General features: G+C 45.7%; 1 protein-coding gene across 1 annotated transcript in view; it reads left to right on the forward strand.

Annotated features, from left to right (window-relative positions):
* Window positions 1–23043, forward strand: part of GUCY2D (guanylate cyclase 2D, retinal) — a 105082-nt gene that overhangs the window by 33669 nt on the left and 48370 nt on the right. Inside the window, exon 2 of the mRNA XM_060779926.2 lies at window positions 11389–12298. Coding sequence (XP_060635909.2) covers window positions 11581–12298 — 718 coding nt within the window. The 5' untranslated portion in view covers window positions 11389–11580. The remainder of the gene's footprint in view (window positions 1–11388; window positions 12299–23043) is intronic.

The following is a 23043-nucleotide window of genomic DNA, read 5'->3' on the forward strand; positions in this document are numbered from 1 at the left end:
CTCACTAGATAACTTTAACTACCTGTTCTGTGGGCAGAAGACGTGGATATACCTGTCTCTGCGTACAATGTGTTCAGTTCAGCTTCTCAAAGGGTTTTTGTCACACTCCCACAGAGAAGACAGGTGTGAATTGGCCCTTATTTTGTTCCTCACGTTTGAGGTCTTAAAATCTGGTTTGCATAACTGACTTTGCCTCATTCTCCTTGGTGAAAATGGCACACAAGAGATCATAGAAGTTACATACTTTTACAGCTCCAGAGAGGTCCATTTCCCACTGTAAAGAATGAATTGCACGATTCTCCCACTTGATGACTATGAGAATTGGCGGATCAGCTTTATAAGGCCTCAGACTTTCTCTACCAAAGACTTTCTCTACCAATTCCATAGCATTGACCCGTGGCAGTTCAAGTGATTTGTGGAAATGGAAACCTTTTATGGACCTTGTAAAAAATAGAAGAAAATGATTGTAACAGGATTTGTGAATGAAAAATAATATGAAAAATATATGAACATATTCTGTACTCTAAAACTCAAAAGATTGAAGATAAGGTAAAGGTAAAGGTTGTCCCCTGATATTATCTCCCATGATCAAGGGTCTGGAGAACAAGCCCTATGAGGAGCGGCTTAAGGAGCTGGGCATGTTTAGCCTGAAGAAGAGAAGGCTGAGAGGAGGTATGATGAGAGCCATGTATAAATATGTCAAAGGAAGCCACAGGGAGGAGGGAGCAACTTGTTTTCTGCTTCCTTGGAGACTAGGACGCGGAACAATGGCTTCAAACTACAAGAGAGGAGATTCCATCTGAACACGAGGAAGAACTTCCTGACTGTGAGAGCCGTTCAGCAGTGGAACTCTCTGCCCCGGAGTGTGGTGGAGGCTCCTTCTTTGGAAGCTTTTAAACAGAGGCTGGGTGGCCATCTGTCAGGGGTGATTTGAATGCAATATTCCTGCTTCTTGGCAGAATGGGGTTGGACTGGATGGCCCATGAGGTCTCTTCCAACTCTTTGATTGTATGATTCTATGATTCTATGATTAAGTCCAGATGTCTGACTCTGGGGTGTGGTGCTCATCTCCATTTCTAAGCCGAAGAGCCAGCGTTGTCCGTAGACACCTCCAAGGTCATGTGGCCAGCATGACTGCATGGAGCACCGTTACCTTCCTCCCGGAGTGGTACCTATTGATTTACTCACATCTGCATTTTTCCGAACTGCTAGTTTGGCAGAAGCTGGGGCTGACAGCGGAAGCTTACGCCGCTCTCCGGATTCGAACCTGCGACCTTTCGGTCAACTAGTTCAGCAGCTCGGTGCTTTGACCCACTGTGCCACCGGAGTTAATGGGTTAATATTTCTCAATCATAATAGAAATGTAAATAATGTCAGTGATAGATAGATAGATAGATAGATAGATATAGATAGGAGCCCCCGGTGGTGCAGTGGGTTAAAGCACTGAGCTGCTGAGCTTGTTGATCGAAAGGTCGCAGGTTCGATTCCGGGGAGCGGCATGAGCTTCCGCTGTCAGCCCTAGCTTCTGCCAACCTAGCAGTTCAAAAACATGCAAATGTGAGTAGATCAATAGGTACTGCTCCGGCGGGAAGGTAACGGCGCTCCATGCAGTCATGCTGGCCACATGACCTTGGAGGTGTCTACGGACAACGCTGGCTCTTCGGCTTAGAAATGGAGATGAGCACCACACCCCAGAGTCAGACATGACTGGACTTAATGTCAGGGGACTACCTTTACCTTTACCTTTACCTATAGATATAGATATAGATATGAGAGTGGGTCAAAAACGTGTCATAAAAAGGTTATGAATGAACATACAACAGCAAATCATAGCCTGAACTATGCTCTACGCAAAACTACCATTCAGCATAGTCATCATCAATTTGTACACATTTGCACCATCTTTTAACCCAGACATCAAAACCATTTTGGAAAAATTCAAGGTTTTGCTTCATAGCTCATGATTTTAAAGCTGTTTTAATGTCATTCAAGTCACTGAATCTGAAACCACATAGGTTGTCTTTCAGAGGTCCAAATAGGCAAAAGGGGCCAAATCAGGGCTGTAGGGTGGGTGAAGCACTACTGGCCAGCCCATTTTTGCAATTGCCTGGATAGTGAAAACTGACGTGTGTGGACGTGATGAAGCTCGGTGGAACAAACGTCTTTTAGTGGTCTCTTTTTTCCTATTGCCTCCTTAAGTTTTCTTAAGTGTGGTTACATAGGTTTTGCTGTTGAGTGTGGCACATGTTACAGAAAATCAACAAGAATAACACCCTGTGTGTCCCAAAACACGGTTGTCATAACCTTCTGTGCGTGTGTCTCCTCAAATCAATTCATCAGCACGTCCTCGATTTGCATCTGAGACTGATGCTGTCGGGCGGCCGCGTCTCGGTTTATCTGCAATTTCCATTTCTGCGTTTCTTCACCCAACGCTGCACATTGCTGATGTCCTTTACAGCGTCCCCGTAAACATTCTTCAAGCGATTATGGATGTCCTTAGGTGCACAACCTTGACAACTCTTTCTTTTAGCTTCAGATCCATGGTTCTAATCAGTCAATCCGAAAAGGAAAAGGCTGTATCAGTAGAGTAAGGTGACCTCTATCATATCATGCAGAGATAGTCCAGTAGCTGGGAAAGAAAGAAAAGTTAGAGCAATGGAGCCATTACTTTTTGACCCACCTTTGTTTGTGTGTGTGTGTATGTATGTATGTATGTATGTGTGTATATATATACACACACACACACACACACAGATCATCGTTTCTCAACCTGGGAGTCGGGAGCCCTGGTGGGGAGTTATGAGCGGGTTTCAGAGGGGTCTCCAAAGACCATAAGAAAACATACATTTCTGATGGTCCTAGGAAACCCTTGGGAAGAGAAGGCTGAAGACCTCTCCTCCTGTCCTTCTCGTCCTTTTAGGAAACAGACAGTGAATTCTCCCACCAAAAGCCCTCCCCCCTGTGATTGGCAGGTCTCTCAGTCAAGGAGAGGGCTGTTTCTGAGACTCCAAGTGGGGAGGGGAGAGCAGGCATCCTTGGCACATGGTAGCATGCTGTGCATGCGGGGTGAGGGAGAGCGTGCAAGGCTGGAGGGAGGCTCACACTAGTGAGTCCCTTCAAGGCAGGGGTGTTCTGTGTGAGAAGTTTGGCCCAATTCTATCATTGGTGGGGTTCAGAGTGCTCTTTTATTGTAAGTGAACTATAAATCCCAGCAACTACAACTCTCAAATGCCAAGATCTATTTTCCCCAAATTCCAACAGTGTTCACATTTGGGCATATTGTGTATTCATGCCAAGCTAGGTCCAGATCCATCATTGTTTGAGTCCACATTGCTCTCTGGATGCAGGTGAACTACAACTCCAAAACTCAAGGTAAATGCCCACCAAAACTTTCATAGAATCCTAGAATCCTAGAGTTGGAAGAGACCTTATCCAGTCCAACCCCCTGCCAAGAAGCAGGAATATTGCATTCAAAGCACCCCAGACAGATGGCCATCCCGCCCCTGTTTAATAGCCTCCAAAGAAGAAGCCTCCACCACAATCTGGGGCAGAGAGTTCCACTGTTGAACAGCTTTCACAGTCAGGAAGTTCTTCCTAATGTTCAGATGGAATCTGCTTTCTTTCCATTATTTTCTGTTGGTCGTGGGAGTTCTGTGTGCCAAGTTTGGTTCCATTCCATCATTGGTGGAGTTTAGAATGCTCTTTAATTGTAGGTGAACTATAAATCCCAGCAAATACAACTCCCAAATGACAGAATCAATTTCCCCAACCTCAACAGTATTCAAATTTGGGTGTATCGGGTATTTGTGCCAAATTTGATCCAGTGAATGAAAATACACCCTGCATGTCAGATATTTACATTACGATTCACAACAATAGCAAATTTACAGTTATGAAGTAGCAACGAAAATAATGTTATAGTTGGGGGCCAGCACAACATGAGAAACTGTATTAAGGGGTTGCAGCATTAGGAAGGTTGAAAAACACTGGTGAAGACGATAGACTAATATAAGTGTTTTTTTTTGTTTTGTTTTTTGACATGTCAGGAGTGACTTGAGAAACTGCAAGTCGCTTCTGGTGTGAGATAATTGGCCATCTGCAAGGACGTTGCCCAGGGGACGGCCGGATGATTTGATGTTTTTTATCATCCTTGGGAGGCTTCTTTCATGTCCCCACATGAGGAGCTGGAGCTGATAGAGGGAGCTCATCGGCCTCTCCCCGGATTCGAACCCACGACCTGTCAGTCTTCAGTCCTACTTGCTCTTGGTATAGATAAGGCATGGGACAACTTGGGTCCTCCAGGTGTTTTGGACTTCAACTCCCACAATTCCTAACAGCCTACCGGCTTAAGTGGCTGAGGGGGAAAAGGAAAGGGCCTGGGGCTGTTAGGAATGGTGGGAGTTGAAGTCCAAAACCGAGACAATAACCTTTGTTAAGGTCCAAAACTGGGCCCATAACCCTTGATGAAAAGGAAAGGGCCTGAGGCTGTTAGGAATGGTGGGAGTTGAAGTCCAAAACTGGGCCCATAACCCTTGTTGAAAATTAAGGGCCTAAGGCTGTTAGGAATTGTGGGAGTTGAAGTCCAAAACCGGGCCCATAACCCTTGTTGAAAAGGAAAGGGCCTGAGGCTGTAAGGAAATGTGGGAGTTGAAGTCCAAAACCAGGCCCATAACCTTTGTTGAGGTCCAAAACCAGGCCCATAACTCTCGTTGAAAAGGAAAGGGCCTGGGGCTGTTAGGAATGGTGGGAGTTGAAGTCCAAAACCGGGCCCATAACGCTTGTTGAAAAAGAAAGGGCCCGAGGCTGTTAGGAATGGGAGTTGAAGTCCAAAACCGGGCCCATAACTTTTTGAAAAGGAAAGGGCCTGAGGCTGTTAGGAATGTTGGGAGTTGAAGTCCAAAACCGGGCTCATAACCATTGTTGAAGTCCAAAACCGGGCCCATAACCCTCGTTGAAAAAGAAAGGGCCTGAGGCTATTAGGAATGGTGGGAGTTGAAGTCCAAAACCGGGCCCATAACGCTTGTTGAAAAAGAAAGGGCCTGAGGCTGTTAGGAATGGTGGGAGTTGAAGTCCAAAACCGGGCTCATAACCATTGTTGAAGTCCAAAACCGGGCCCATAACCCTCGTTGAAAAAGAAAGGGCCTGAGGCTATTAGGAATGGTGGGAGTTGAAGTCCAAAACCGGGCCCATAACGCTTGTTGAAAAAGAAAGGGCCTGAGGCTGTTAGGAATGTTGGGAGTTGAAGTCCAAAACCGGGCCCATAACCTTTGTTGAGGTCCAAAACCGGGCCCATAACCCTCGTTGAAAAGGAAAGGTCCTGAGGCTGTTAGGAATGGTGGGAGTTGAAGTCCAAAACCGGGCCAATAAAGGCCGAAGTTGGCCCTTGCCTGGTGTAGATGCACTTTAAGATCTCTTTTGAAGTGTACATGAAGGCTATTAAGATGGAAGTGGTCACAATCGGTCTTAAACAAAACCTCATGTTTGTCTTTCTGAGAGAACTCAATGAGCCTGAAGGCAAAGGCCAATCAGACTCTCTTGCGAGGCCTTGTTCAAAATTAACTACTTCAGCAAAATCAGCAGACAGTGTATGTGTGTACATATGATACCGCTATATTTGATTTGATTATTGGGCAAAGATGTCAGGTGTTCATTAGCTGTTTGATACAAGAAGGAAGAAAGGGAGAGAATGGGCAGCTGGCAAACTCCTTTTCACTGCCTTCCTGTGGAAGAGGTGATGGAGCCATTACTTGTGAACTGCTCGTCGATGACAAAATGTGTTTTTAATGTTTGATTGACAACAAAGAAGAGAGAGGCTTGTCAGCACCTCTTCCCAATCAGTCCTTTGCTTTTCAAACTATTTTGCCAATTAGCTGTTATTGAAGGTGACATGTTGGCATTAGCTAGTTACCCAAACTTGTGGATTCTTGGCTCATTTCTTGTCATAGTTAGAATGCACATACACACACACATACTTTGTTTTACCTCGTACTGTGTGTATATGCACTCACATATCTGTCAAAGTATGCATGGCTATATTACAAAAGGTGTTGCTAGGTGAAGTGGCCTTCTGGGATGTTACTGGGTTGGTTGTGATGTCACACCAAACCCAGTGACATCACAGAAGGCCCACCTAGCGATGGCCAACCACTGGATTGGCCGTCGCTAGGTAGGCCTTCTGTGATGTCACTGGGTTGGGTGTTGCTAGGTGGGTCTCCTGTGATGTCACTGGGTTGGCTGTTGCTAGGCAGGCCTTCTGTGATGTCACTAGGTTGGCCGTTGCTAGGTTGGTCTTCTGTGATGTCACTGGGTTGGGTGTTACTAGGCGGGTCTTCTGTGATGTCACTGGGTTGGGTGTTGCTAGGCGGGTCTTCTGTGATGTCACTGGGTTGGCCGTTGCTAGGCGGGCCTTCTGTGATGTCACTGGGTTGGTCGTTGCTAGGCAGGCCTTCTGTGATGTCACTGGGTTGGTCGTTGCTAGGCAGGCCTTCTGTGATGTCACTGGGTTGGTCGTTGCTAGGCAGGCCTTCTGTGATGTCACTGGGTTGGCTGTTGCTAGGCAGGCCTTCTGTGATGTCACTGGGTTGGCCATTGCTAGGTGGGCCTTCTGTGATGTCACTGGGTTGGCCATTGCTAGGTGGGCCTTCTGTGATGTCACTGGGTTGGCCATCGCTAGGTGGGCCTTCTGTGATGTCACTGGGTTGGCCGTTGCTAGGCGGGCCTTCTGTGATGGCACTGGGTTGGCCGTTGCTAGGTGGGTCTCCTGTGATGTCACTGGTTGGCTGTTGCTAGGCGGGCCTTCTGTGATGTCACTGGGTTGGTCGTTGCTAGGCAGGCCTTCTGTGATGTCACTGGGTTGGTCGTTGCTAGGCAGGCCTTCTGTGATGTCACTGGGTTGGTCGTTGCTAGGCAGGCCTTCTGTGATGTCACTGGGTTGGCCATCGCTAGGTGGGCCTTCTGTGATGTCACTGGGTTGGCCGTTGCTAGGCGGGCCTTCTGTGATGGCACTGGGTTGGCCGTTGCTAGGTGGGTCTCCTGTGATGTCACTGGGTTAGCTGCTGCTAGGCGAGCCTTCTGTGATGTCACTGGTTGGCTGTTGCTAGGCGGGCCTTCTGTGATGTCACTGGGTTGGCCGTTGCTAGGCAGGCCTTCTGTGATGTCACTGGGTTGGCCATCGCTGGGTGGGCCTTCTGTGATGTCATTGGGTTGGCCGTTGCTAGGCGGGCCTTCTGTGATGTCACTGGGTTGGCCGTTGCTAGGCGGGCCTTCTGTGATGTCACTGGGTTGGTCGTTGCTAGGCAGGCCTTCTGTGATGTCACTGGGTTGGGCGGTGCTAGGTGGGCCTTCTGTGAGGTCACTGGGTTGGCTGTCGCTAGGTGGGTCTTCTGTGGTGTCACTGGATTGGCCGTTGCTAGGCGGGCCTTCTGTGATGCCACTGGGTTGTCCATCGTTACGCGGGCCTTCTGTGATGTCACTGGGTTGGCCATCGCTAGGTGGGTCTTCTGTGTTGTCACTGGGTTGGCTGTTGCTAGACGGGCCTTCTGTGATGCCACCGGATTGTCCGTTGATAGGTGGGTCTTCTGAGATGTCACTGGGTTGGCCATCGCTAGGTGGGTCTTCTGTGATGTTACTGAGTTGGCCGTTGCTAGACGGGCCTTCTGTGATGTCACTGGGTTGGCCGTTGCTAGGTGGGTCTTCTGTGATGTTACTGAGTTGGCCGTTGCTAGGCGGGCCTTCTGTGATGTCACTGGGTTGGTCGTTGCTAGGCGGGCCTTCTGTGATGTCACTGGGTTGGTCGTTGCTAGGTGGGCCGTCTCTGATGTCACTGGGTTGACCATTGCTAGGTGGGCCTTCTGTGATGTTACTAGGTTGGCCATTGCTAGGCGGGCCTTCTGTGATGTCACTGGGTTGACCATTGACCATTGCTAGGTGGACCTTCTGTGATGTCACTGGGTTGGCCATCACTAGGCAAGCCTTCTGTGATGTCACTGGGTTGGCCATCGCTAGGTGGGCCTTCTGTGATGTCACTGGGTTGGCCGTTGCTAGGTGGGTCTTTTGAGATGTCACTGGGTTGGCTGGTGCTAGGCGGGCCTTCTGTGATGTCACTGGATTAGCCTTCGCTAGGTGGGCCTTCTGTGATGTCACTGGGTTGGCCGTTGCTAGGTGGGCCTTCTGTGATGTCACTGGGTTGGCTGTTGCTAGGCGAGTCTTCTGTGATGTCACTGAGTTGGGTGTTTCTAGGCGAGTCTTCTGTGATGTCACTGAGTTGGCTGTTGCTAGGCGGGCCTTCTGTGATGTCCCTGGGTTGGGTGTTGCTAGGCGGGCCTTCTGTGATGTCACTGGGTTGGCTGTTGCTAGGTGGGCCTTCTGTGATGTCACTGGGTTGGGTGTTTCTAGGTGGGTCTTCTGTGATGTCACTGGGTTGGCCATCGCTAGGCAGGCCTTCTGTGATGTCACTTGGTTGGCCGTTGCTAAGCTGAGTGATCCTCTGTGATGTCATTGGGTGAAAAAGCGGGCATGTGTATGAGGGCAAGGGAGGAAAGCAGCAAAGAGCCATGTTGCCAAGGAGATATTGGGAAGTAGGCCTCCTCAAAGCTGGAGAAGGGAGTAAGGGGACAGGAAGGAAGGAAGGAAGAAAAGAAAGAAAGAAAGAAAGAAAGAAAGAAAGAAAGGAATCAAAGGAAAGAAGAAGGAAGGAGGGCGGAAATATATGAGGGGAGAGATGGAGAGAAGAAAGGAGGGATGAAATTGGGAGGGGGGAAGCAGCCCCTCCAACACCCAGGCAATGTGGAGCTTACATACCAGTTTGTGTGTGTGTGTGTGTGTGTATACACACAAACACAAACACAAACATGTAGCAACATAAAGTAAGGAAACATAAGGTAAAACTATATATATATATATATATATATATATGTATGTATGTATGTATATGTATATATTCACACAGACACATGCTACTCATGGTAACAAATGGGCTAAGAATCCAGAAGGGTGTGTGTATACACATATACACACCATGAGGTATGAGGTAAGCTACCAGTCCTCCAACATCTGGTATTCACTGGCAGTCTCCTATCCAAGTACTAACCAGAGCCAAGCCATTTGTTTTTAATGGTTTTTAACTGGGAATTTTCAAAATAATGTTTATATTTAATCCTCTCTCAGCTTTCTTTTATTCAAGCTAAACCAGTGGTTCCCAACATGTGGTCCGTGGCCTGCCAGTGGTCTGAAAGAACTAAAATACAGTTCACGGCCTCACCATTACTACAGCTTTGCAAAAAGTGTCACTGGTCTCGTGAAACCCTCTTATATTGCCAAGGCTTATTAAATATGGTTTTCTGTGGTTGAGCAGATGGCAAATACTGAATGGCAATATGTTTTGTATCAGAAACTAGGGCTGATGTGGTCTATCCAATGCAATTTTCTGAATCAGCACCCCAAATAACCAAACCAAATCTAAAGTTGACCAAATACCAATTTGTAAACCTTTTGGTACTAACGTTGGAGGATGGTCCCTGGTCAAAGTGGTCCCTGGTCAACAAATGGTTGGGAACCACTGAGCTAAACATACTCAGCTGCCTCGGCTTTATCAACACAAATGGAGTTTTTCTCCCCTCTAAAATCATTAGAAAGGTAGTCATGGGGCGACAGTATGCCTCCACCCCCTTTTCTGCCCTGAAAGGATCGGTAGAGGTGACCTGCCCGCCACACGTGAGCCCGTGAGCACCATTGTGCCAATTCACACCTAATATGATCAGGCAGCTGAGGCCAAAAGGGTAATCCTGTTTTAGTTCAGCAGTAAGATTAGGATTTGGCGGATGGTGGGGGGCAGATTGATGGAGGCGCTGAAGCGTGAACAGCGCAGTGATTTGGCTAATGCCAGTCCAGGCTGATGGAATAGGATGGACTTTTGCCAAAGCGGTTGTCCTCTCCCGCCGTGACCTATGTCTGCTTGATAGTGAGGCTTGGCACATAAATGGACAACATACCCCAGCAGGACATGTAGTGATATCTAGGGACACTGGGTTCTCAAGTGTAATGAAATATTCAGAAAATAGATGTGAGATGTGGGTTGTTGTAGGTTTTTCCGGGCTATATGGCCATGTTCTGGAGGCAATTTTTCTCCTGACGTTTTGCCTGCATCTATGGCAAGCATCCTCAGAGGTAGTGAGGTCTGTTGGAACTAGGAAAAAAGGGTTTATATATCTGTGGAATGACCAGGGTGAGACAAAGGACTTTTGTTTGCTGGGGCTAGCTGTGAATGTTTCAGCTGATCACCTTGATTTGCATTCAATGGCTTGGAAGCGCCTGGGGGGAATCTTTTGTTGAGGGTGATTTCATGTGCCTGTTTGTTTCCCCTCTGTTGTTTTGCTGCTGTATTTTTTGAGTTTTTAAATACTGGTAGCCAGATTTTGTTCATTTTCATGGTTTCTTCCTTTCTGTTGAAATTGTCCACATGCTTGTGGATTTCAATGGCTTCTTTGTGTAGTCTGACATGGTGATTGTGAGAGTGGTCCAGCACTTCTGTGTTCTCAAATAATATGCTGTGTCCAGGTTGGTTCATCAGGTGTTCTGCTATGGCTGATTTCTCTGGTTGGAGTAGTTTGCAGTGCCTTTCATGTTCCTTGATGCATGTCTGGGTGCTGCGTTTGGTGGTCCATAGCTGCATGGTACACGGTAGACTCCTGCAGAGGTGAGAGGATCCCTCTTGTCCTTTGCTGAACGTAGCATTTGTTGGATTTTCTTGGTGGGTCTGTAAGTGGTTTGTATGTTGTGTTTCCTCATCAGTTTCCCCATGCGGTCAGTGGTTCCCTTGATGTATGGTAAGAACACTTCCTCTGGGAGGATCTTCATCTTTATTCTCGTGGTTTGTTCTCGGTTTTTCAGCTCTTCTGATGTCTGAGGTGGAGTATCCATTGGCCTGGAGAGCCCAGTTGAGGTGGTTCAGTTCATCTTGGAGGAGGTGTGAGATGGCCGTATCTGAGGGCAAGGTGATTTTTACAAGCACAGTAGACTAGGAGCCCTTCCATACAGCCCTACATCCCAGAATATCAAGGCAGGAAATTCCACATTATCTGAGTGTGGACTCAGATAACTCACTTCAAAGCAGATAATTTGAGATTTTCTGCCTTGATATTCTGGGATTTAGGGCTGTGTGGAAGGGCCCTAGAAGTGTCATTTGTGGTTGCTTGAGAGTTACTATTAAGATGGACCCAACTGTTACCCAATACCAGTCCATACCATAAACTTAGTATTGACTTAAAGATATGACAAAAATAAAGCATAAAATGTGAACCATTCATGTTTTTATTCCAGGGCAGGTTTCCTGTAGCAAGGGATAGAGACCAGATAACACATCCTGATGTTTCTTTTTTCTTTCTTTTCCAGCTTTATTCCCTCCTCCTGAGTATACGTGGTGAAGTTTGACCAAGTTGATGGCGGCCAATGGACCTACTCCAACCAAAGACTTTTGGGCCTGGCCCCTGAGGAACTAAAGGCTCTCTGAGCTGTGCCTTCTCCCATTTCCTCTCTTCCTTGTCCCTCACCCCCATCGACACCATTCCCTGGCCCCACGACAACATGATCTTAGCCCGGTTTGATTTCCACAGTTTCCTGCTCCGCCTTTCCAACCATCCCAGGTGGGGCTGCCACAGACGCCCTCGCAGACGGGCTCTTCTCCTCTGGCTCTTGTTTCTTTGTTTGCCTGGCTGCATCCAAGCAACTACCTTCAAGGTGGGTGTGATGGGTCCTTGGAACTGTGACTCTATCTATGCCAGGGCCTACCCGGATGCGGCCGCCAGCCTGGCTGTTTCCCGCATCAACAAAGACCCAACTCTGAACCAGGGTTATTGGTTCGATTATGTCCTCCTCAATGAAGAGTGCCAGTCATCGAAAGCCATGGTGGGCTTTGTCAACTCAGAGCGCTATGCCTCTGGATTTGTAGGACCAGTCAACCCAGCAACCTGTGAGGCAGCTGGTCTATTGGGAAAAGCTTGGAACAAGCCCATCTTCTCCTGGGCTTGCTTGATAGGCGATGCCGAGATGGAGCGTTTTGGCACCTTTGCCCGGCCATTGCCACAGGCCTCCGCTGTAATCTACACAGTGTTAAAGTACTTCCGGTGGGCTCACGTCGCTGTGATAACCTCTGGACAGGATATGTGGGTGGAAGCAGGCCATGGCTTGGCAGAATCATTGCGCAACTTTGGACTCCCCGTCACCGTAGTGACCACCATGGAAAATGATCCTGAAGGGGCCCGGGATGCTCTCCGCAGGGTACAGAGGGCCTACGATGTAAGAGGTATGGTGCGGTCAGGACATATATTTTGTGACCAGAGCTTGAAAAAGTCACCTTCTTGATCAACAGCTCCCAGAATCCAACAGTTGACAGCTCTGACTAGAGGATTCTGGTAATTTTTGTTCAACAAGGTATCTTACTCCAAACTCTACTGATGTTGTTTTCATAGAGGTCTAATATTTGGGAGATTAACCAACTTCTGGTTCTGTTGTTGAGCAATTTAGAATGGTTGTGGATAGGCCCAAGTCATTGTGGGTTGCCTGGTGAGAAAGAGAAGCCAATATTACAGAATAAACCTCACCAAGTTGAAGAGATAGCCACCGAGGTTTTTATTTCATTCCAGCTGGAAAGGATGACGATTGCAGTAATATGCCAATAAAATCAACATGCCCACTGGGCAAAAAGATACAATATTTTTAGCCTTCAGATTCAAAAGTTCCCATGCCCACCTCTCTCTCCCCCTTTCCGCGCTGGCTTTGTTATGATTGGCTGTGACGTCAGCAAGCCAGCAGGAGAGCCAATGGTGGCCTGAGCCCTGCTTTGGCCTCTCAGCCAATGAGGTGGAAGGCAGGCAGGCAACAGGGGGACAATGAAGAAATGTCTAGCTGACTGGATTAAGATGACCAATGTTTGCCAAATGGCTGGGTGATAACCTTTAGGCTCTCAAGCCTAACCAAGGCTATTGTTTGATTCTTTGGATTAATTAATTAATTAACTTCACTTGTATACCGCTCTTCTCAGCCCTCAGGCGACTCAGAGCAGTTAACAACCAATTCAACAGTACAAAACAGATCATTAGTCAATTAAATAGCAATATCAATTAATTCACATCAAAACATCAATCCAACAATACAACAAAATAACAATCCATCACGTCTCAGCAATAGAATCAGCATCCACTCTCATTGTCCATTAATCAATCAATTGCACTGCTTAGTTGAAAGCCTGTTCGAAGAACCAGGTCTTCACTCTCTTCCGGAATGCCAGATAGGAGGGGGCCGATCTGATGTCTGTAGGAAGGGCGTTTTGTTTTGGTCTAGCCCCTAGAGACTACGTTTTTGTTTTTACAGTCCTGAGATGTGGAGTCCATTGAAGAAGTTAATGTTGGTTTCTAGCCAGTTGGGTTGTCACAATGGAAAAGGCTGTGGTGAAATTCCTGGTTCCTCGCGAATAGGAAGACACCCTTTGTGTTGGGTGATTAAATTGTCCCTTTGTCCTTTCAGGCCAGATGGCCTGGCTTTTTCCCTCCGAGGTCTGGCCTGATAAGAATTATTTATTCTTATTGTCCATGGAAGTGGGCTTGGTAAAACATTTTACCATCTCAGGAGTTGTGAAGGGACTTCCTGAGCCATGAGAGTTGTTGGTTTTATGAAACAGTGGCTTTTTCTTCATATTTACATATAAACATACATACACATAGGGATGGGGAAATAGGGCAAGGGAACATACAAGGAATTCATAGGAAGAGAGGGGGAATCATCCAGGGCTAAGGGAAAGTTACATCAGCCCCCCCCAAAGTCCATAAAAGTTCATAAGGTTTGGCAAGAGTTTATAAAAGTTCCTATAAAGTTCATGAAAGTTCATGGAAGGTCCATAAGAGTTGGGCCATGGAAAAAGCCTTAGGTTCCCACATGGGGGAGAGATAGGGGATTATGGGATCATTCCAGCCTGGTGTCCTTGGCAAAACTATGAATTCCTTGATCTTGAACTATTTTTTACAGAATCCTGGGGGGGGGGGGTGAGAGTCACCTCCGACCTCCGTTCTATCAATAAGAAATTGTGTATGGGGCCCATATTGACTTGGGATAAAATATGTAATTTAATTGAAAGCCATTCTGTGAGCTGTACCAGCCCAACATGATTGTCTTTTCACCTCCTTGCTTGTATCCCATTGGGAGAACATAACTGAATATGAGATACATCAGATGACCAGAATCTCATGGAGCCTGTTATGAATAACTTCCCCACACTGGAAAAGAATATCCCACTTCTGACACCAATTTGTCCTGAATGACTTTTCAATAACTTTAAAACATTGGTTCTTTTATTGCAATTTCGAGTGTGAGAGGGTATATCAGATTACAGAAAAACAAAGTATAACATTGGAAACACAGACAAACAGATTCTATGCAACTACATTGGATATACAATTACATGGCTAACAAACAACCAACCAACAGAGAATTACATTTTCACTCAGCATTCACACACATGAACACGTATTCATCCTCATGCACCCAAATATTACCATATCCTTTTCTCCCTCCTTAGAGAAGCACCTGTTTAGGTGTGACCCTGCTTCCCTGCAGCCTGCCAATGCATAGTTCCAAAACTTCCATAACGCCATAACTTCAAAACTTCAAAATGCCAAAACTTCTTTCCCTAAGAACAATGCCAAGGATCAGCTCTCTGTTTTCTATACAGCAGAGCCTGACTCCCTGCACAAAATCAAAGACTCCAAAAGTGCATTTCTTTCTCTTCTCTTGAGAAAGAAGACCAAAGTGACCAGACTGCTCCCATGCAAATCTGCCACTCTCCATACGTACACTATCTCTCTCCTTCCCATGGAGCAGAACATAGTGGGTGGAACAGACTCCTCAGGTCTGCCACACTTTGAGCATTATTAGATTCAGTCTCTTATAAGAATATTCTGCTTATGTAGTCCCAAGTTGTAAATTAATGATAGACGTCTTCCATCCTGGCTCCATCTCAGTTTCCTGGCCAGATGTTGATCTTCTTGATTGGTGTTGACAAACACAAGGCTTGTGTTGACTTCCTTCTTAACATAAGGAATATTGCAAACATTTCTGTTATCACTGACCCAGTTCTTATCACATCTTACTTTTCAGTTATCATTAGCAACTTTTAATTACAGTCCAGCAAGCAGGTTTAGTCATTGCAGGCCTCAATATTTTACTTGTGTTTCCAATATTATTAACTCCATCCATTCATCCTTGCATTCTTCCATTCATTCCCACACATCATTTAATTCACATTTATCAAAGCTGCACATTGAATTTCTTATTACAAGTCCCCAGTGGCGCAATGGGTGTTAAAGACACAGGGCCTTCTCAGTGGTGGCCCCTTGGCTGTGGAATTCCCTCCCCAGGGATATTAGATCGGCCCCCTCCCTCTTGAGTAAAGACCTTGCTCTTTGAACAAGCTTTTGGAAATGCAGCATAAGAGATAAATATGGCATTATGAAAGAGTGAACATGGAACAGCTTAGACAATGCTAATGGAAAATGAGTTTAACTAGAAGACATTGGTGATTATATGTTTTATATGGTTTTTATATGGATTTTTATTTATTTATTATTTATTTATTAACTTTATTTGTAACCCGCTACCATCTCCCCAAGGGACTCGGTGGGGCTTACATGAGACCGAGCCCAAACACAACAATAGAAGCAATAAAACATCAATACAAGCCATTAAAAACATAGACAATAAAATACAACATTATCAAAAAAATAAATAAATGCAACACATAATTAAAACAGTGGGAAGGCCAAATGTAGAGTTGAAATTGGAAATAATGCTGGGCCATGAACAAAAGGTGTTACTGATGTGTGCGGAGGGCATACAAGCAGACTCAGGGAAATGTAAAGTGCTTTAGAGGACCAAGTGCTATGGGATCATTATTCCGGGAAGGCACACTGGAACAGTCACGTCTTCAAGCTCCTCCTGAAGACTGCCAGAGTTGGAGCCTGTCTGATATCTTTAGGGAGTAAGTTCCAGAGTCGAGGGGCCACCACCAAAAAGGCCCTCTCCCTCGTCCCCACCAAACGCGCCTGTGATGCTGGTGGGATCGAGAGCAGGGCCTCTCCGGAAGATTGAAGGGATCGTGTGGGTTCGTATGCAGAGATCCGATCACGTATTATTATGTCATGTTAAATGTTTTAATGGTATTTATGACTGTTGTGACATCAAATTGCTGCCAAATTGTAAGCTGCCTTGAGTCGCCTTCGGGCTGAGAAAGGTGGGATAGAAATATAGTAAATAAATAAATAAATAAATAAATAACCCTTGTGCCTGCAGGACTGTTGACCGATGGGTCTATGCGCGGCAAGACAAGCAGGGAGGGTGGCAGCGGGTCCGCCGCTGTTTGACTCGAATATAAGCCGAGCAGGGATTTTTTAGCCCCTAAATAGGGCCGAAAATCTCGGCTTATATTCGAGTATTTACTGTACATTAACCCTTAAAAATTCTAAAAATGTGGACCATATATTGCAATGCACTTGATCTCCCTTTCTTACATGGGATCCTATTTTGTTCTTCGTGGTGTGCTCCAATGTGTTTTTCATACAGAATTCTATGTACAAGGTAGACGTGGATTTCCATTTTTGCAAAATGATGCATGTGGTCACTCAAATTGACCATAAAATCCACAGTCAATGTTCTATTCCAATGGCAGAAACCCAAGAAGAGGTCATTTCCAGTCTTGCTTCCATTACAAAGTTGAAAATGCCTCCCTACTTTTTATCAGAAAGGAATTCTGCCTGGATAGGGCCGCAGCACATGAGCAAATGGCCTTTCATAGTCAGAGCATCTCCAGCCTTCATAGTGGCCCTTTGTCTTTACTAGGAGATAGGTGAACGAGTAGTCAGTTTGGTAAAACCAGAAAAGAGCTGGAGCAAGCATTCACAAAGGAGGAGGAAGAAACAGAACTTTTGGATTTGAAATAAAGTTTCAGAAATGCAGAATTATCCATGCCACATATTTCACTCACTGTGTTGGTTGCAGTAGATCGGTTCTTGGGTTTTGTTCCTTGGGTTTTGTTCTAGATCCAGAGAAGTCATGCTCCCCATGCTCTATTCTGCCTTGGTTAGACCACACCTGGAATATTGTGTCCAATTCTGGGCACCACAAATGAAGAGAGATATTGACAAGCTAGAATGTGTCCAGAGGAGGGTGACTAAAATGATCAAGGGTCTGGAGAACAAGCCCTGTGAGGAGCGGTTTAAAGAGCTGGGCATGTTTAGCCTAAAGAAGCGAAGGCTGAGAGGAGATATGATAGCTATGTATAAATACACGAGAGGAAGTCATAGGGAGGAGGGAGCAAGCTTGTTTCCTGATGCCCTGGAGACTAGGACACGGGAAAATGGTTGGAATGGATGGCCCTTGAGGTCTCTTCCAACTCTATGATTCTATGTTCCTTATTTTTGTGAATATTCTCCACAGTGTAAAGATAAAATTATGATTGCTTGGCATTTTTAATAACATCAGCCAGGGTTCCTTCACTACTTTGCGAATCGCTTTTAGTGGACTCACTGTATCATGGGTTTTTGAAAATATTAATAAAAATATTAAATATTTATGTCCAGTGGAGGCCAGGGAGGTCAGGGATCCCGGAAGTGCGACAGGGAAGGTCTGCCTCCCTGGCCTGCTGCTGCCTGCATGGCTCCACATACTCTGTGGAGGCCAGGGAAAATAATATATAAAAATATAAAATAATATATAAATATTAAAATTAATATGGCTCCCTACTTCATGGATTTTCACTTATCGCGGGTGGTCCTGGAACGGAACCCCAGCAGTAAGTGAGGGAACACTGTATATTGTTTTTCTGGCTGAGAAATTTCCCAAAAGACTGAAGACTTCCTGAAGCTACCTTGAACTATCAAACCAAGTCAGACTAAATTCTGCCATCTATCTTGAAACTATGTACATTGACTTTCATTTATCTAGTGCAGTCTAGATATGCTGGATTTTAACTCCAATTATCTTTCTAGCAATGGTAAGGGTTGTAGTCCAAAACATCTGGGCAATACTATAGACACCTGATTGGGAAAAGGCTGGTTAGTCTTTTCTCACAATTGCTCTGCAATGTAGTCTTTCATAGTCCCATCTAGAGATTGAATTTAGGACCTCCTGGGTGCACAAAATGTGCTATGCAACTGAACTCAGCTCCTTCTGCAAAGAAGGTAACTCCTAGCGTTTTGGCTCCTCATAATTTGTGGCTTGCATGATGTTGGCAGAATTAAATAAGATACTAACTGAATCATATTTGGATGTGTTTCTCCACAAGTTATTGACTACCTTCACCTTGAGTGAGAGGCAGAAGGAAAAATGGCTGGAAGTTCAAATGTGAATATAGTGGATAAAAACATATGAGAAGGAATGTTTTAAGCAGACTGCAAAGTTACATGCATGAAGAGGTGTAGAAATCCTGATCCTCATCATCTAATGATAGTGATTTATTGCAGTCTATGCAGAAAGTACAATTTTCCATCATGGGGAACATTATGCTTAAAAAACTTGTTGAAAAGGACGACCTTAGAATCTGAGTTTACTCCTGTTCTGTTGTGCGATGGGCTTGAAATAAATTGCCTTTAATACAGGACGTGCAACTTTAGCCCAGCGGGAAGCCAGGGGGCCCGAAGAGAAATTCGTTAGGATTTTCACCATAAACAGTCTCTAGAGGGCTTGTAAAATATAACAAAGTCTTTTAAATATAACAAAATCAACAGAAACTTCTTTTGTCTTCAAAAGGTTAAACAAATGCTTACAGGCTTTGTGCAACTGGTGGCTTCTAACTGTTGCTTTTACTCTAAAGGAAAATCCCTTTCCAAACTTCTCCCAGGCTAACTGTGAACCTAAACCTAACTGATGTGGATCCACTACCGGGCTGAACTGCGTCTCAAAACCGAGTGGACCTACCAGTAGGCCTGTAGTCACTTAGCTGGAGTTCTTGATGTTTAAAGCTGTTATTCCCTCCGAAATTCCTCAGGGCTGTAAGGCTGTTTCCCTGGGAAACTTTAGGAACCTTTAGATGCTCTTAAGACTGTTCTCCCCCGGGAGGTCTTAAGGCCCGTCGCAAACTCTGTTCCTGCGGGAGAAAACCTTGCTAGCATGTCCCTGACATCACGAGACTCCGCCTCTCGCCCCGCCCCTTTCTCCGCCCCTTTCTCTTTGCCAGCGTGGTTTTTCCTTTGCTAGGGCAGCATTGCCCGCATTTTCTCTCAGTTGGCAGAATTCAACTGAGAGAAAATGCGGGCAATGCTACCCTAGCAAAGGAAAAACCACGCTGGCAAAGAGAAAGGGGCGGAGAAAGGGGCGGGGAGAGAGGCGCAGGCTCATGACGTCAGGGACTTGCTAGCAAGGATTTCTCCCGCAGGAACCTAGTTTGCAACGGCTCTAAGGGTTGAAGCCTTTGTACAGGAGAAAGTCTGTGCACGTCCTGTACATTGACTTCCTTTGCTGAGACTGACTGAAAATGGCTCCCTTCCCTTCAAAATTGTCCTGAACAGGGGGCGGAACCAAACTTAACGATGATGGACAGGGGGCCTGCCCTATAACTGCAAACTTTAACAGGAAGCCACCCTTCTGCAGAATGCCAAGCCTTGGGCTGCAAACAACACCTAATACAAGGCAAATAAAGTAGAAGCTTCTGGTACAGCTGTACCAGCACAACTCCACCCCAAATTTCTGAAACAGAATGCGGCTCTTGGCTTGGGAGTCAGTATGGTGTAGCGATTTGAGCTTTGATCTTAGAGATCACGGTTCAAATCCCCATTTGGCTTTGGAAATCTGCCTCCTGAAGCAGGGGATGTCTTTTCTGTGCTCCACAGAGACCCATTTCTAGCTCTATATGGTACCTACTAAGCTTGTACAATCGAGGTAAGCTTGTGATCTGTTTCAGTGTCCCTTATTTCACTGGGGATCTGTTTTTTGGGAGCCTCCTGAATTCGGGAGGACAGAAATCTGTTTTTGGTCTAGGAAGCCAAAATATTTGTTTTCTATCCTGCCCATTATGGGGGAGGGAGACACACAACTTCCCAGGTTCTCCTTCCCATCATTTTAGGCATTATTTGTCCTTATATCCTCCATTAAGACCTGGATTAAAAGCATCAGAGTTAAGATACCACTCTTTCTGCAATACTTTCCCTTCTGTCTGTAGAGGAGACTGGGTTTAATGCTTAGTTAAAGCTGTTTCTACTCTAGAGGAGACAGGCGCTGCAAGTGCGTGTGGCACTCTCTCCCTGCAGCATGCAGCTTTCCAAGGCATTTTAAGGAGGTTTCCCCACTTCCCAGGGAGGGAAGGGTGATTGACCTGGAGCTATCCTACCCTTTATTGTTCATTCGTTCAGTCGTCTCCAACTCTTTGTGACCTCCTGGACCAGCCCACGCCAGAGCTCCCTGTCGGCTATCACCACCCGCAGCTCCTTCAAGGTCAGTCCAGTCACTTCAAGGATGCCATCCATCCATCTTGCCCTTGGTTGGCCCCTCTTCCTTTTACCTTCCACTTTCCTCAGCATAATTGTCTTCTCTAGGCTTTGCTGTCTCCTCATGATGTGGCCAAAGGACTTCAACTTTGTCTCTAGTCTCCTTCCCTCCAATGAGCAATCGGGCTTTATTTCCTGGAGGATGGACTGGTTGGATCTTCTCTCAGTCCAAGGCACCCTCAGCACTTTCCTCCAACACCACAGCTCAAAAGCGCCTCTCTTCCTTCGCTCAGCCTTCCCGAAGGTCCAGCTCTCACATCCGTAGGTGACTACAGGGAATACCATGGCTTTGACTAGGCAATGGATCTTTGTTGCCAGTCTGATGTCTCTACTCTTTACTATTTTATCGAAATTGGACATTGCTCTCCTCCCAAGAAGGAAGCGTCTTCTGATTTCCTGGCCACAGTCTGCATCTGCAGTCATCTTTGCACCTAGAAATACAAAGTCTGTCACGGCCTCCACATTTTCTCCCTCTATTTCCCAGTTGTCAATCATTCTTGTTGCCATGATCTTGGTTTTTTTGACGTTTAGCTGCAACCCAGCTTTTGCGCTTTCTTCTTTCACCTTGATTAGAAGGCTCCTCAGCTCCTCCTCGCTTTCGGCCATCAGAGTGGTGTCATCTGCATATCTGATGTTGTTAATGTTTCTTCCAGCCTTCCTTTAAAAAGCCCTCTTTATTCTCTTGATTTGCACGCCTTGGAGTGCTGCTTTTTTCTCCCTCACGCTTTTCTTTCTAACGGCTGCCTCCCTCCCGCATGCCATTTGTAACTGAAGGTAGCTGGTTTTTGACAGTCACTGTCCTGTTGTGGAAAAAAACACGGAGGTTGAGCCTTTGCCATTATGGCTATACGTATAAGCCAAATCAGCCAGATTAGCCAAAGGGAACTGGCCAAATCGAATTCGTGCACAAGCCTAGTACCTACTTTGTACAGAGATGGTGTCAGAAATGTCTGGTTTCTAACGTCTGCCTACAAGTTTGTTTGTTTGTTTATTATTTGCAGCACTTTTATCCTGCCCTTTTCAGCCCAAAGGCAACTCAGGGCAGTGTACAAACTGGCAATAATTAAATACCACAACACACATACATACATCAGTTAAAAGCAATTAAATTACACAATTTAATTCCTTGTTTTGTTTCACCTGGAGTCTAAAACAAAGTTCACAAGCAAATTGTTTTGGTCCATGAATTACAAAATCATATAAGCGCCTTTTCCCATCCATGGCTGTAAGAAATACAATGACTGTTGTTCCATACCATTTCCAACTTATAGTGGCTCTATGACAATTTAAAGAAAACTCCAAGAATTGAGTTTTCTTAGCCAGATTTGGTCAGAAGGGGTTTCCCTTTGCATTGTCTTGAGGCTGGAAGAATGTGACTTGAGAGTCATAATCCAATCAAAATACAATCTATATAAATAAAAATGTAATGTTCGTCTGTGGGATTAACAGAACTCAAAAACCACTGGACGAATTGACACCAAATTTGACACCTAACAACCCAGTGCATGTCCTTCACTCAAAAAATTTGATTTTGTCATTTGGGGAGTTGTAGTTCCTGGGATTTCTAGTTCACCTACAATCAAAGAACATTCTGAACCCCACTAACGATGGAATTAAACCAAACTTTGCACACAGTTCTCCCGTGACCAACAGAAAATACTGAAAGGGTTTGGTGGGCAGTGTCCTTTAGTTTTGGAGTTGTAGTTCACCTACATCCAAAGATGACTGTGGACTCAAACAATGATGGATCTGGACCAAACTCTACAAGAATGCTCAATATGCCCAAATGTGAACACTGGTGGAGTTTGGGGAAAATAGAATCTTGACATTTGGGAGTTGTAGTGGCTGGGATTTGTAGTTCACCTACCATCAAGGAGCATTCTGAACCCCACCAACGATAGAATTGGGCCAAACTTCCCACACAGAACCCCCATGTGGGCCACAGCAACGCATGGCGGGGGACCGCTAGTGATAAATAAAGATGTTGAGAGCAGGAAGTAATTACTTGGTTGTAACAAAAAAGCACTCTCTATGCAATCAGATACACCTTTTGACAGTCAGAACTTTACCTGATTCCCAGTAGTAAATTCAGAGCTAAATGGTTCAGGCTCAGGCTATTTGACAAATCGCATCTCCTCTTATAACTCGGACACTGCGGTCAGCAGAGGAGGCCCTGCTCTCAGTCCCACCCCAACTATGGCTGGTGGGAACGAGAGTAAGGGCCTTCTTTGTGATTGCTCCCTACCTCTAGAACTCCCTTCCTAAATAAACAAAACGGCCCTCTCCCCTCTCCCTTTTAAAAACAATTAAAAACCTATATTTGCTCATTAGCATATAGAGAGGAGGATTGGATGACTATACAGTGTTGTTCATTCGTTCAGTCGTCTCCGACTCTTCGTGACCTCATGGACCAGCCCACGCCAGAGCTCCCTGTCAGCCGTTACCACCCTCAGCTCCCTCAAGGTCAGTCCAGTCACTTCAAGGATGCCATCCATCCATCTTGCCCTTGGTCGGCCCCTCT

Source organism: Anolis sagrei, chromosome 6 (assembly GCF_037176765.1).
Source record: "Anolis sagrei isolate rAnoSag1 chromosome 6, rAnoSag1.mat, whole genome shotgun sequence".
NCBI classification, from domain to species: Eukaryota; Metazoa; Chordata; class Lepidosauria; order Squamata; family Dactyloidae; genus Anolis; species Anolis sagrei.